Source organism: Strix uralensis, chromosome 6 (assembly GCF_047716275.1).
Source record: "Strix uralensis isolate ZFMK-TIS-50842 chromosome 6, bStrUra1, whole genome shotgun sequence".
Lineage (NCBI taxonomy): Eukaryota > Metazoa > Chordata > Aves > Strigiformes > Strigidae > Strix > Strix uralensis.
Genome location: NC_133977.1, coordinates 20,141,295 through 20,156,325, shown reverse-complemented (window position 1 = coordinate 20,156,325; position 15,031 = coordinate 20,141,295). Strand labels below are relative to the sequence as shown.

Genomic DNA, 15,031 nt, shown 5'->3' with positions numbered 1-15,031 from the left:
ATTTAAGCTGGTGGTTGTTTTTATAAAACATTTTGTCTTTTCAGGTCTTAAGGTGCAATCTGAAGGAGTAATGGTTGTTGCTGCAGAATTATTTTTAGCTCTATTAAGCTATGCACTTTTGATATGTACTTGATTTCTTGAATTGCTTTCTGATAAGACTTTTTTCTAAAGTTTTGTATCTGTAAATCACTTTGGGTTTACTATATGCTAACATTCGTACTTACATATTTTTCTTCCTTTAAGGCAAGAACTTCTGAAGTGGAATGGATGGGGATATAATGACTCCAAATTCATCTTCAATAAGAAGGGTCAAGCAGAATTCACAGGAAAAAGGTAAGTTGAAGATTAATATAACTGAAGTACCTTGTTTAGTAGTTTTTTGAAAAGAGTTTAAGAACTGCACTATTTAGTTAATCCAAAGAAGGCAAAAAACTTGCTTTATCTCATAGAATAGGTTATTAGTTGTTCTGTATTTAAAAAGTTTACCAAATTCAATACACAGTAGTCTAACATGTACTAAAATAGACTGTGTGGCTTATTGGAAGGTTTATTAAAAGTATTATGAGGACAAATTAATGTGAGTCTTCTCTGTAACTTGATATACTCTGTGCATTAAACTTCCGTTGGAGAATGGAATCAGACTGAAAATCTGCACCAATTCTAGAGCTTTAGATAACATGCAACAGGTTAGTGTAGTTTTGAGAATCTCTTGAGCATCAACAAGTTGCTCTATTAAACTTCCAATTTGTGTTTTAGGTTTCTTAACTATTGTGCATGGAGCTACTTTATCCTCTGAGCTTAAATATAAAAAACTGCTCTTCAGTGTTTCAAACACTTCTGATTTATTGCCTACTAACCCTTTGTACAGCAAGCTTGTTTTTCTGAGAAATATTTTTTTTTTTTAGGAAATAACATTAAATTTAAGTCTACTTGGGGATCTCTTAACTTTCTTCCAGTGGGATTTAAGCCTGTCACTTGACATCTTAGGTTTTTTCCTGCCTCAGTGGAAAGTGGTCTTCCAGTCTCTTCCCTGGTTTAAAGAATTTGCTTTTTATAAGAATAAAGAAAAAGAATGGGGAAGAGAAACAAGTTTGAAATAAGTACAGTTCTTCAGAAAAATTCACTCCTGGTCTTTGAGTTTGTGTAAGCTAGCATGAGCTAGTTTGAGTCAAAGCTGCAAAAAGCTAACTGGGATATTGAGTGCTTCAATCCTTAATTTCTTAATTTTTAGTCCCAGATTAAAATGCAAAGCCTTATTTTAGGCACTTGAGTTCACTGTGTAAATTTAGGGAGATCTTGGTGATCTCTTGCCTTTTTCCAGGATTCTGACTCTTGTGACTTTGTGACTCATTCTTTCACCTGATACTTTTAGTTTATCTGGGGTAGGTTATGCTGCACAGAATCTATGCAGTGTGCTTTGAAGGAAAAAAAGATAAAGGGCTGGATGTGGATTTTTTTTTTTTTAGGAGGAAGCATCGAGGCTGCTGTTCTAGAATGGGGGGAGAACGGCAGTTTTCCCCCATCTGCGTTCTTTCTCTCTAACTGATAGGTCATCTTAGAAATGCCCTGTTGGGCCACACCAGTGCAGTTCCTATGGAATAGTTTGTCACAGTGGTAAAAGGAGAGGGTTTGAAGTGAGAATAGGCATCTGCGAATGTGTAGATGCCTCATCCTTTTAGTATGCACTACAGATCTGTTGTCCGTAAATTTGTCTAATAGCTTTCAAGTCTGCTGATACTGTCTGCCTCTATAGCATCCCGTGGCAGCAAGTTCCAGGTCACTGTTTTGTGAAGTACTTGTGTTTTAAACCAGGTATCCCTTACTGTGTTGCAGGATGAGGTGAATGATAGTTCTTCAGCCTATCTACTGCTTTATTGATTTATGTAAGACTCAACTGTATTCTCTCTTCCACTCTGTCTCCATGCTGATGAGTCCTGGGCCCTTTAGTCTCTGCTTGTAAGGCCCCTTGGTCTTTATAGTTGCTGTTCTCTGAACCATCTCTAGCTCCACGACATCTTCTTGGAGATACAGGGGCAAAAACTGCATGCAGTACTCCAGGTGTGGATACACCAGGGTTCTACAGAGCAGCAGAGAGATGAACGGTTTTCTTTCTTATACCTGCCCAGCTGATGCATAGCGCTGTTGGCTGCTGTATGTTGTCAGTGAAAATGTCATGATTTTTCCTATACTGACTACCAGTCTGATTCTGCAACATATTCAGGTAACGTTTTTTTTTTTGCTTTTGCAATTATCTACATCCTATCTTCCATCTTCGTTTGTCTGCTCAGGTTTTTTTAAGGTCCTGAGTTTCTATTGGTGGTGTATCTGTCTCCCCAAAAGAGCTTAATATTAGTCACCTAGTTGGAGAATCCACTGATGAATCCAGATCACTGATGAAGACATTATGTAAAACCGGTCCCAGTACCAGTGTGTGACAATCTGCAGTCCTGAGTCTGTCTTAGGACAGTGATCAATAAACCCTGCCCTTTGCTTTTTATCTTATCCTTCAGCCTGTAGAAGAACCTTTCCTTCAGTACTGTAGCAGTGTAGTTTCTTAAATAGCTTTTTGGGTGAACACCTGTGGAAGTATAAAGGAGTGTGGAATTTAATATTCACTGTATCCCCTTTATTCACTTTCTTTTTTTACACCCTGATAGAACTCCAAAGGTTAGTGAAACAGGATTTCCCTTTATGAAAGCTATGTTGACTTTCCCAACAAACCATGCTTTTTCCATGTGTGAAATAATCTCTTTATTATAGACTCTACCATCTCTCCAGGGATAGGTGATACTTGCTAGTTGGAGCAACTAAACCTGTTTTTTGGGGGGCGTGTGGGGGAAGGAGGTCTTTTAGGGGGTCTTCTTGCACCATCAGTGTACATACAAAGCTTGCTTCCTGAGCAACCATGCTTTACATTCTCTGCAGTAAACTCACTAACTCCCTCTATGCTGTGACTTATGTCTGTGTCTTGACTTAAGTTGTTGGTTTTCTGATTAGCTTTAGTTTGCCCTTTGAATAAGTGATGAAGGCTACCCTCGCAAGCTAGCTATAGTGATAGATTGGCAATACCAAAAAGTATGTCTGGAGAGGAAGACACACCACACTGACTTGAGTCCATCTGTACCTTTGTTGCAAGTTCCTGATGCAAATGTGTTAAACTTTCATTGCTTACTGCGTTTTGTTTTGCATAGAATTAACTGTTTCCTATGGGTATGATGAAACAGTAACAGCTGTCACGTGAGGAACAACTGAATGCTGCCTTCCAAGGTGAAGAGTCTAGCTTGAGTTGAGATATGGTTGTAGCCTTTTATCCCTAGGAACAGAGTAGGGTTTTTTTGCAATAGGAGAATTGGGAGGTAGTTGAGATGAAGAAACAAAAAGAATTGATTTGTGTAATAGGTGACTTAGTTGTAGAGTTGATTGCACCAGCTGTGAAGGACAGGGTCCTAACTGGATTAAGTGATTGAATAATCTGAGAAGGAAGACCCTTTAGGCCTAATGCAGTGATTCAGATGAAAACTATAGAAAGGATTTTCAGATGCTGAAACTGTTAATACCAAAGAAAGGTCCTTTTACTCTTCAGAGAGTGCTTGTGCATACATAAACGTGCACAAGGTGGTGTATATGTATACAATTAATAGCAGTAGTTTCTATCTGTTTAAGTGTGTTCCCAGCCTTATTTGTTTTCATGTGGTACACATGGTCACAAACAGCTTCTCTGTCCCTTGTCTGTAAGTCTTTGTCACATGACTAAACTCTTGCCAAAGAGTTTGTCATAGAAATAATTTTACATTGCTTGATGGATTCTGATGCATTCTGATGATGAGGGAGGAACCTTTCACTGTTTCTCTTGAAAACATGTAAGGTGTATGGAGCTGGATCGGTGTGTCTTAAGACTGCTGTTTACATTGCAGTGTGTCCTTACACATGTCCTCTACCTGTAACTAGCATGTGAACTGTGACACTGCTTTCTACACTACTGAAAGGGAGAGACCCTTCTTAAACATAAAGATGGGAGGTGGGATATCTGAAAATCCTTATGCCACAATTCCCAAAAATCATGAAGAAAAGTAATACCTAAGATGTTGACAATTTGATTTTGTGTGAAGTACAAAACAGTTAAATGCAACAAAATGTGCAGTTCCATGAAAACTAAATGTGCAGCTTTGTAGGCTTGTAGGTAAAGAATTTGGTTTTAAACTTCTGTCTGTGCATACATAGAATTGAAAGAAGTGTATCTGACATACATTCTTTTAATTTAAAATGACCCTATGTAATATTGACTTTTCAGGTACAGATTAGGTGGTATGGTATTACCAACTTTTAAGGAATGGATAGAAAAAACCTTTGGAGCAAGTCTGGAGCACAAAACTACCTCTAGAGTAAGTAAATAGCTGAACCAGTTCCTTTGAACATTAGTCTTGGTGATAATCAAGACCACACTGTTAAAGATGATTCAGCTGTTATCCTGAAGGTCATGTTGCACATAATTGATTTAAATATAGTGTATTAATACCTCGGAGTTTTTAAAAAAAGTACTTGATGTAGAACTACTATATGAAACCTTCAATGACTTAGCATGCCTTGTGGTTCCAGGTTAACTACTAGTAGTAATTTTATTGGCATGAAAAGTTCTGACTTAGGGAGGTTTTTGTCCTTTTTTGTAGGTTGCTTTTCAAGATTGTAGCCTAGAGGGAGTTGTTTATGTAACTTCAATGTTGTTTATGGTAACAAAGATAGAAGATACAGTGAAGTTAAACTGCTGTTTTCAGTGTGTTTAATGATATCAAAGTTCTTATTTGACAGTAATTTTTTTACATGTCTGTGTGCTGAAAACTGGCTACCAGAATACTCAAGATTGAACAGAATGTTTTCAGGAAAACAACACATTTGGAATGTTATAGGTTTTGTGAAGCATCCATATTTTGCTTTTTAAAAAGAGTAACTCCTGCTAGTCAGGAGACCTGACTTCCCTCTAAGAATTCCTTTGAGGCTGCAGCTTCCTGACTAGGTAGCTGCTAAGAGGTGTTGGAAGCAGGCTGTGCTTGTACAGTGACTGTAGCAACCCTGCTTTGGGTGACAGTTTTACCCATTTCTTGAATGAGTTCAAGATTGTATTTTCTCTGAAGCGGGTAATCTCATAGGGCCTGAAAACTCAGTTTCTTCAGACTTCTGTTAATCAAGACATTCTTTCATCTGCTGTGACTTGCAAGATCTCCATCTGCCAATATATTTTGAAAAAATTAATCTTTATGTGAGTTTTCCTTGACCAGAATTGGTCTTAACTGGCAGCTGCTTTAACTTGCTGTGACCAGAGGTCCTGAGAGCTGTTGTTCCTTTTCTAAATGTAGAGGAAATGTAGAACAATGTGGAGTTGGAGAAGGGCAGATTCTTGAATAGTATCTTGATGCCACAGTATGTCTTGCAAAGCAGCTCTTCAGGATATCTGCCAGCAATGTTGAATGCTTTCCTGTTATGTCATCCTCCTCTGCTTCTGATGTTCTTGTTGCGATCTGAAACGGGCTGACTACCTTGACACAGAACAGGATTCCAAATTTGGAGTCTCCAGTATATCTCTGAACTTCTCATAGCTATTCCCAACTACTACTGCAGGTCCCCCATTTTCATGTCTCTGTTGTAGTTCTGAGTTTGTATTTCAGGTTGTCATGCTAGATTGGTTTTTCATCTTCTGTCATCAGCGCATGAAGAAGCTTGGGTATAGGAATAGCAGTAGGAGAGGAATCTCTTGGTCCATTTGTCTATCTCAGCTCTTTCTGCCTCTGTTGTACAAAACTGGAGGGTTTGCTATTGCATGCAACTTTCTTGTTATAAGTAAAAATAGTTAAGGTGTCTGCTTCTGTGATGCTTAAGGCCTGATGACATTTTTTCCTTTTTCAGACTAGACTTACCGCAGACAGCAGTTTAGACCTTGTTCACACAGGCTTCCTGTCTAGTCTAGTGCACAAATCTTAAAATGTTTCAGTCCCATAAGAATAAATAAAGGTATATTTTTGTTTGGCATTGTACATAAAATTTTTATAGATGAATATTGACTTTTCAATCTGGAAGATGAAAACTAAAGGATTGAAATACTTGTGGAAGAGATAAAAATCAAGATACTTAAAGCCATCTGCAAGGAATTGTTACAGCTTTAAGTAGTTTGTGTCCCTCTTACAGAGAACAAAGGTCTTCAAGTACTTGGTGTTCAACTTGAAATGATATGAAATAGTTCTGTCTATGGAAATCCATGGAGAAACCAAAGTTTGAAATAGAAAATGTAAGCATAACTAGCAAAGATTTTTTTTTTAAAGTGGTTTAAAGATCTTTATTTGGTACCTGCTTGTTTGTTTCTCATGTTTCCCAAGTTTCTGTCAGAGCTCTGCTCTTTGGATTAGCAAACAGCACTGTGTAAATGGACATTAACAGCTGAATAGTAAGAGCTAAGAGCAGCAATCCAAGACCTGACTTCCTCTGTGCTTGTGACTGGCCCCTAAAATCATGATCTCTTAGTGGCGGTGTGCCTCTTGCTTGAACAACACTTAATCTCAATTTCTGTGTTTGTAAGTGACAAAATAAATGTGCTGGTGGGAAAAGTCTTTTTCTCAGGTGTCAGACACCTTATTTGAAGAAGTATAATATTATCATTAAAGCAAGTCAGAACAGCACATATCCCCTTCCAGAAGCCAAATCATTGTTAAAACTATATTTTTCATTAGGTCATGTGTCTCATATGAAAACTCTAAAACAAACATTTGGCTATCCTTTTGAACCTCTAAATGTTGTTAGCTATCAGTAATGAACATATCCCATGCAGATACTGCTTTCTGAATTATCCCTGTAAATACTCTTAATTTCTACAGAACCTCAATTTGTTTCTTATATGGTGGGCATTGGTAGGCAAGTTCTATCACTGTGGATCTTCTAACTACCTGAAAACTTTCCTGTTGAAGTTTAAATCTTCCCTTCAGCTCTCACAACTTTGAGGCTCAACTCATTCAGAATAGACTGCTTCCATGGTGGTGGATGGGAGACTATTAATCTCTAATTTCCTTGCTGTTAGCTTGGTAACTAGTGCTATCCTCTAAGCTTTTATCTAAGATATGCATATTTGCAAAAGGTATCAGCTGTTCTAGAGGTTATATAGAGCAATGATAGGCAAAATTCCATTCCAGGAAAGAAAACTTGGGTGGGTGAGTATCCTTTTTTTTTTTTTCCTGGAAGGCTGAAACTTCAGAAGGTGAAAGAAAAGTGAATTCAGTTTTGCTGTTTTCTCTTTGTACTTGTGAAGCAGCATAGGCTAGGTTCATCAAAGACATGTCTAAGTTTCTTTGACTATGGGGAACATTTTATACAAACTACTTTCTGGTTATTGGGCTGTAAGCAAGCTCTTTCTGGCATCATTAGGCAGCCCATAGTCTGTCTTGATAGCTTTATAACAAAATTGCAAGCATGTTCTTCTATTTGAGTTGAAGGTGGTGTTGGTTAATTTGCCAGCAAGGTTTTCATGACAAAAGTTTGAAAGCACTGCACTATGTTTTAACTAATTTTTGTGCAACTCCTAATTTTTAAGAATAGATTTAAAATAAAAGATGTAATAGTGAAAAACTTTCAGTTCTGTTCTCAAACGAGAGGGAATTTTAGCTAGAAATAAGATTCTTGACCAACATTTTCTTTCTAAATAGGAGCTGAAGTCGAAGTTAGTTTTCAGTCATAAGGCAAGCTTTATATCTAATTAAAGAACTCCTTAATTAGAGGCCATTTGTAATAGAAGACATATTCCTTTAGGGAGATTACCCATAGAAAAGTATACCTGAATTTATTGGCTCCATTTTTGAGGGAAAAAAAAAAGCATGCTACTGAAATAAAGCTTCCTGTGTGTATCTAGTCAGCTGAGTACCAGGTAGGACAAGTGGGATCAGTGACTGAAGATGGAGATGAGAACTTCTGTATTTGATCTTGAATAGCTCTGTTTGGGTATCAGTTAGTGTTGACCTGTTTTTATTTCTGTTGTACAGAAATGTGGTAAGTGAGCCTACCTTTAATGAACTTATTTTCTTGTATTGTAGGCATCCTTAAATGTTAGCGATGTACCTCCATCCATTGTAAATGAAGAATTTCTTCAGGATCTTAGAGCCACTAAAATCTCATATTCGCAGGATGCAGAAGATAGGGTATTCAGAGCTCACGGTAAGAGAACTTCATTTATGTAACTGCTGCTTTCAGTGTTTCCTTGTTTGAACTTGTTAACTTGTTTGTGTTTCAGGTCACTGCCTACATGAGATATTTGTACTCAGGGAAGGAATGTTTAAGAGAATTCCTGATATAGTTGTATGGCCTGGTAAGCTTTAATTATCTTATTCTTCCTTCTGATCTGGGAGGCCATTGTTTACTAAACTGCTTTCTTGTCATGGGGAAGCTGTCGCTTGGTTCACTGACTACACTTGTCTTTATAGAAACTGAAGGAATTTTCTCATGAATGGTAATCATGATTGTTTAACATCTGGACTGCAGGTTGTGCCTGTGAAATCCCATCATTTCTTGGGGAAGTCAAATTTATTATTAAATATAGCCAAAGTTTCTGTTGACAGCAGAGTTCATGACTTAAGTAACCACAGTGTAATTTGAATTTGTATGTTCACCAAGAATAGTTGTCTAAATGGCAGTCAATCTTGTTTTTTAAAGGAGTACATGATGGTAGAGGAGTAGTGAAATCTTTGTATTAAAGAGCTTTGTTTTATGACATGCTGTACTTTAATAAAAAAAGTATAACACCTGTAACTCCTATCAGAACACTTTACAAAGGATCATTGACTTGAAGAAAGAGCAGTGTGATCTGATTACAGGCTAGGCTCACTTTAAATAGAGTAATAACTAATGCTGTTGTAGATATGTAGCAGAAAATAAGCTTGCTGCTATCTAGTAAAAGGATACAAATACTTAAACTGATATGACTTTATTTGCATAGTTGTGTGAATTTTCTATCTGAATCATGTTTCTCTGGTCACTAGGAACTACTTTTCACGTGCCATTCTTCAGTAGCTAACCAAAGAGTCATTTGACCGAAGTACCTGTCACATTTCTGTTCAGCTGGCTGAATCCAACTCTTTCCTCACCTTTTATACTCTTTCTGATACTTTGGTAGCCGCACTGCATTAGAAACCCTCAAACTTCTGATAAGAACTTAGTCTTAGCTCAGTTTTGCTCCCTTTATTTAGGGGAGAAAATCACAATAGGGGAAGCATAAAAAGAGGCACTATAAGATACATCACTTTGCTTGAGGACAGGTACTGACATGACAGCACTGGTGACTGTGAACAGCACTTGCCACAGCTTTATTTTGTGCAGCTCCAAAAGCAACTGAAATAAAATGATTGACTACCTTTGTTTAAAGCTGCTCTGTATAGCAAGAGCAAAGTAAACAGAGTTCATAAGCCTATTCAGTCCTGCTCATTCTCTGCTGTTGCATGAACTGTATAATGTAATACAGTATGTACTGTATTTGATCTCTTTTTTGTTCCTTTTCTGTGTCTGCATAAGTGTTTCTGCTTCCCTGTTTGACCAGATACAGAATGCATTCTGAAAAAGTAAATTTCACCAGCAACTCTAGTTTTGAAACTGAATGTCAGCTAGGAAGAAAAAGATGTGTTGTTCAGCTCTCAGAAGAGTCTCATTTCTCACTTAAAATAAATTGGACAGACTATTTTCAAGAAAAGTTTTAAACTTGATTTGTCCTCCAAGATAGCTAGATTAATTGATAACTCTTTGGTAGCCCATCTTGCCCTGAAAATTTGCAGGGGGTCTCAATCCATGAGTAGAGCAGGAGACTAAAGCTGTAGTTAGTTCTTGAAATGTAGAATTGTTTCAGGTGTAAACTTTACTCTGGAACTCATACTTCTGAGCCCAGCTCTTACATAGTGCCTAGCTTTTTGAAATGTCTTCCTTGCTGGTGTCAGAAAATGAGCTGCTGCTTGTTCAGACTGCAATATTTAGTGCTAAGCACAAATAACAGTACTAAGCATAAATCCTGTTTTTTAACTGTTTGAACTTTTTTAGTTTGCCATGAGGACGTAGTTAAAATTGTGGAATTAGCCTGCAAACACAATCTCTGCATTATACCATTTGGTGGTAAGTGTTATGAAATCTCAAATCTGTTTGACATTACTAGTAAAAATGTATTCTACTTGAATTTAATTTAATTATGTGATCTTAGTAATATATTGTACCAACAATTCAACAGTTAGATATTTTATTTTTTAGTAGTATTTTAAGTGTGGTCTTAATTTTTTTATGATCTTGCAGTATTAAAAGCTGCTATATTCAATTTAGTGGAAGTCAGTAAAAGTACATCAACATCTTGGATATTGAATGTGCGGGAGGAGTGATTATATGAAGGTGAAATCTACTTCTGTGCCTGGGAAGTCTTCTAGGAAATAAGTCAAGAGATTTGTTAGAGGTATCATGTTTTTGGATGCATTACTTGTGCTCTGTTCCCACAGATACATATAATTAGGTTTTTTGTTTCACTGTTGAAGCTCATAGGTCCAGGGAGAATTGTAGTCAGACACTGTACTGCAAAATCGCTGACCATAGTTCTAATTTCCTTTTAGATATTGTTCAGTTTGAGGGTTAGAGTAGAGACTTCTGTGGCAAGGGGTTTTCAGGTACAGAGTACAGGTAAAGGCCTGTATAATCTATGTCCTTTGCAGCCTAAAGGACTTCAGGTTTGTAGTCATGGATGCTTTTTCCTCTAAGCCTGCTGAAGTAGAATGGTGAGCTACCTTGGTTTGACTTGGAGGTCAGGGAACAACGGGATGTTGGCTTTCATGAGCTCATCCTGTGAGAAGCTTTTGTCAAGCACTCTTAATTAGGTAAGATAAATCTGCGTGTTTTACTTGGTACTTCCTTATCCTGTAGGAGTGTAGCCCCTGTAGGAAGGGAATTTACTGTTTGAGAAGATGAGCATGTCACTTGAAGACAACATCAAACTGATGAGGCTGTTTTCTCCCTAAAATGCTCTCACCCTTGCCAGATACATCTGGAGAGCTGTAAGACTGCTACAAGCCATCTCTGGTACTAGTAAATTCATATAGCTGAAAGCAGCAATATTGACTATCTCTTGTTCACTGACCAGGATACAGAAAGATCTTCAGATTGTTTTCCAAGTCTGTTTATGCTGAACTAGGGTCAACTTCTAGAGTTATTACTGTAGGGGTTGGTGTTTAAGGAAAATGCCACCTTTCCTATCATTGGAAACAAAGGTGATGGGCTTTACTGCTTTTGGGTAGTGTTTTATTAGTTGTCACAGTCTCTGTACTTGCCATTGATGGTGGCTCTGGTAGCTTGCTGTGGATCTCTTTAGTATCCTAGTATCTCTTTTCCTATGGCTTTGGTACTCTTCAAGAAGCCAGAGGCTTCTTGGAGGCTGTTCTGTGATACCCTATAAAGATACATTAGAAATATCCAGAGAAGTCTGACATTTGGTTTTACTCATTTTTTTTTTTTATAGTTATACCCTTTCAGTTTCTTTCTTGCTTTCAGGTAAGTGGGCTGCATCAAGAGAAGTGTGGCCAGCAGGTTGAGGAAGGGGATTCTCCCTCTCTACTCCACTCTTGTGAGACCCCACCTGGAGCACTGTGTCCAGCTCTGGGGCCCCCAACATAAGGACATAGACCTGCTTGAGTGGGTCCAGGGGAGAGTCACAAAGATGATCAGAGGCTGGAGCACCTCCCTTGTGAGGACAGGCTGAGAGAGTTGGGGTTGTTCAGCCTGGAGAAGAGAAGGCTCTGGGGAGACCTTATAGCAGCCTTCCAGTACTTAAAGGGGGCTACAGGAAAGATGGGGAGGGACTCTGCATCAGGGAGGGTAGGGATAGGACAAGGGTTTTAAACTGAAAGAGGGTAGATTTAGATTAGATATAAGGAAGAAATTCTTTCCTGTGAGGGTGGTGAGGCACTGGAACAGGTTGCCCAGAGAAGCTGTGGCTGCCCCCTCCCTGGCAGTGTTCAAGGCCAGGTTGGACGGGGCTTTGAGCAACCTGGTCTAGTGGAAGGTGTCCCTGCCCATGGCAGGGGGGTTGGAACTAGGTGATCTTTAAGGTCCCTTCCAACACAAACCATTCTATGAATCTAAGTATTGCATTCCTGTATTAGGTAGACTTCTTAAGCCAACTTTCTAGGCAGATGTGTAGTGTCTTCCATAGTTATCTCAAAAAAAAAAAAAAAAAATCCATAGGTATCTCTTTCTTGGATAGCTTTGTTATTTCTTACCCTTCCTGGTTTTAAACCTATTCTGGACTTAACAGAAGCAGCTGAGATGGTCACAGAATTTCATGGTTTGTTACTGAGTGCTGTCAAAGCATTGTCAACTCCGGTGCTGCCTTGATTTTCTGAAACCCAGTTTGGGAGAAGGGACGGCCTTAAAAAGCTAATCACTAGCCTCAAACAGTTAACTTCAGTGATCTTTATTAAGTGCAATATTGGAAAGGAGGGAGAGAGGGATGGTATGTGAAGAAAAGCTACATGAGAATTTTATGATCACAATGTCAGTCCCATATTTGCAGGAGGGACAAGTGTCTCTAGTGCCCTTGAATGTCCTGAAGAAGAAAAAAGAACAATTGTCTCACTGGATACATCACAAATGGTATGTCTCTCAATTTTTTATTTTTTTAAATTATCCTACAGTTACTTTGAATGGTGGTCGCTAGCAAATGATATTTCTTTGCAAGAATAAAGTAGGGATGGAAGTATTAATCTGTACCGTGAATGATTAAGTTGGTACTCCTTCAGTTTAAGTGATATTTTGCTGATGTTAGCCCTGTACTACTTCATATGACCTGCAGGTATTTAATTAAAAAAAAAAGTCACTGTTAAGCCTTCTTGTAGCAGTTTTGCGTGAAAATCAGAGGAAGCTACTATTCTATGTTGGAACTTGTTTCTGAAGTTAAATGAAAGGCTAGGAGGAAGTTACCTGTTATTGCAAATTTCATTAGTTTTTGCAGACTTAAGAACACTTAAAGCAAAGGTTGTTAAGCTGACCTAATATGTATAAATCAACTTCAGGGAGCAACTTTAAAGAGAAAAACCTAGATTTTTGTGTAGATAGCATCCTGAGAATGTGAAGTTCGTAGCTTTATGGCAGTCTAGAAGTTTTGTAAAATTTAGTGCTAGTTTTCATCTTTCCAATATGAAGAAGCTTTTAAAATTATAGTTTAGATACTTTTAAAATTATAGTTTTATGATCACATGGTAATGAGATGCTTAAAACAGATCTATCTTTGATGTAGGACACTACTGCCTCTAAGCACCTGCTGAGCTTATTAACTCCTTTAGCTTTGAGGCAAGACCTGGGTCTTGACTCCATTTTCTCTTAGTGGTGGTTCAGTTAACCTTCTCGCTTCTCAGTGTGTCTGTCTACAGAGTGATCTTTTCTGCAAAGGTGGTAGTTGCATATTGAAGGAAGCTCTTTGGGTGTCTACATGGAGTGAAATCCAAAGAGTTACAGTACTGACTCAGTCCTCCATTTGAACTCATAGATTCATAGCCAACAGCTTTGGTTTCTGTTTAGTTTGGGATGGGAAAGGAATGTGGTTAACTATTTTATTATCATGCTTTTGTGTCAGCTAGATATGTAAGTATACACCAAGCCAGAAAACAGACTACTTTCGTGTGTCTTGAATGACTCTGCCAGCCAATTCTTATAACCATTAATAAGGAGGGAAAATAAGGAAATTAAGGTGAAAAGAAGCATTGTCAGAGTTGAAACCTGTGTGTCTTAGAGCAGTTAAGATGATTGTCTAAGCTTTACTATTTTAATAGACACTTAATGGGTATCTTAATCTTCTATGTAGGGTCTATATTGCATAAAACTGATTTACATAAGCATCTTAGATCCGTTAAGCAGTTTATGTTGAAACTGAAGGTGTCTGAAAGGAGCTGAAATAGCTGGCTTCGAATAATTAGTCCAGATGTTGTGAGGGGAGACAATTGCTTTAAAACATAGTTTAGGTTGGACTACATGATGTCCACACTTCTGTCATTTGAAAAATCACGGCAAAGGGATGTTAGAGCTATCTTCCTTCTATACAATGTTAGTACACAAAATTATAGAAGGACACTAGAAGTGTACTTAAAAAGATTGAAGAGTGGAACCTGAAGCTTCTGTGGTGTCCTTACTATAAACAAAGCTAAAACCATATTTGTTATCCTTCATGCTTAGTGGACCATGTAACTTGTGTTTACTACTTTTCCTGATTAGTAGAATATACTGATGGGACAGTAAGTGTCTCATCAGATAAAATGATGTAATCCTTCCAATTATGTTGAATTTCTAAAGTGTGTACATACTCTGACATTCTGTAGTGTATCTTGCTTCTAGCTTACTGTGTCAAAATTCAAGAATTGAACTGGAATAACTGAATGCAGTCTATTTTAACCCATGGAGTATGTTTAAGAATACTTTTCTTGGTGTATACTTAACGTCCAGATTGAAGGTGCTTGAATCGGACTATCATGTTAATGTTGAAAATCACTGTATTGCTTAACTTCTGTGAGAATTTTGACTTAATTATTTCTGGCTTTTCCGCATTGTTTCTGTAAACATTCCTAATATAAATTGACTAATAGGCATGTTACTTTCTTATAGTGGTGACTTCATAAATTGTAACCTGTTGTGTAGGTGTTTGAGGGAGTGAGGGGGCTCAGCTTCCACTGCTGTAATAACTGGAGTTGTATTAATAGTAAACTTTATGACCAAGCATGTTGATCCTATAGCATTAGGGAAGGAAATAAACAAAAATCTTTAACACTGTTTCTTAGTTTTGATTGACTTTTCAACAGAATCGGATTCTCTGGATAGATGAGAAAAACTTAACGGCTTGTGTGGAAGCTGGCATTGTTGGGCAAGATCTGGAAAAACAGGTATTAACTTGTTAAGCATCCAGTATTTCTCTGTATTTTTCTTAGCTGTTTCTCATGTCTTGTGTAAATCATTGTGTGTTTTCCTGCAGACTAGTGTGGTAAGCATTATATGCATG

At 37.7% G+C, this 15,031-nt stretch overlaps 1 protein-coding gene across 14 annotated transcripts in view; it reads left to right on the top strand.

Annotated features, from left to right (window-relative positions):
* Window positions 1-15,031, top strand: part of AGPS (alkylglycerone phosphate synthase) — an 86,108-nt gene that overhangs the window by 38,300 nt on the left and 32,777 nt on the right. For all 14 annotated transcript variants that reach the window (XM_074873113.1, XM_074873110.1, XM_074873104.1 and 11 more), the window contains 7 exons: window positions 244-333; window positions 4,292-4,382; window positions 8,067-8,187; window positions 8,264-8,338; window positions 10,054-10,125; window positions 12,560-12,639; window positions 14,835-14,915. In XM_074873113.1, coding sequence (XP_074729214.1) covers window positions 244-333; window positions 4,292-4,382; window positions 8,067-8,187; window positions 8,264-8,338; window positions 10,054-10,125; window positions 12,560-12,639; window positions 14,835-14,915 — 610 coding nt within the window. The remainder of the gene's footprint in view (window positions 1-243; window positions 334-4,291; window positions 4,383-8,066; window positions 8,188-8,263; window positions 8,339-10,053; window positions 10,126-12,559; window positions 12,640-14,834; window positions 14,916-15,031) is intronic.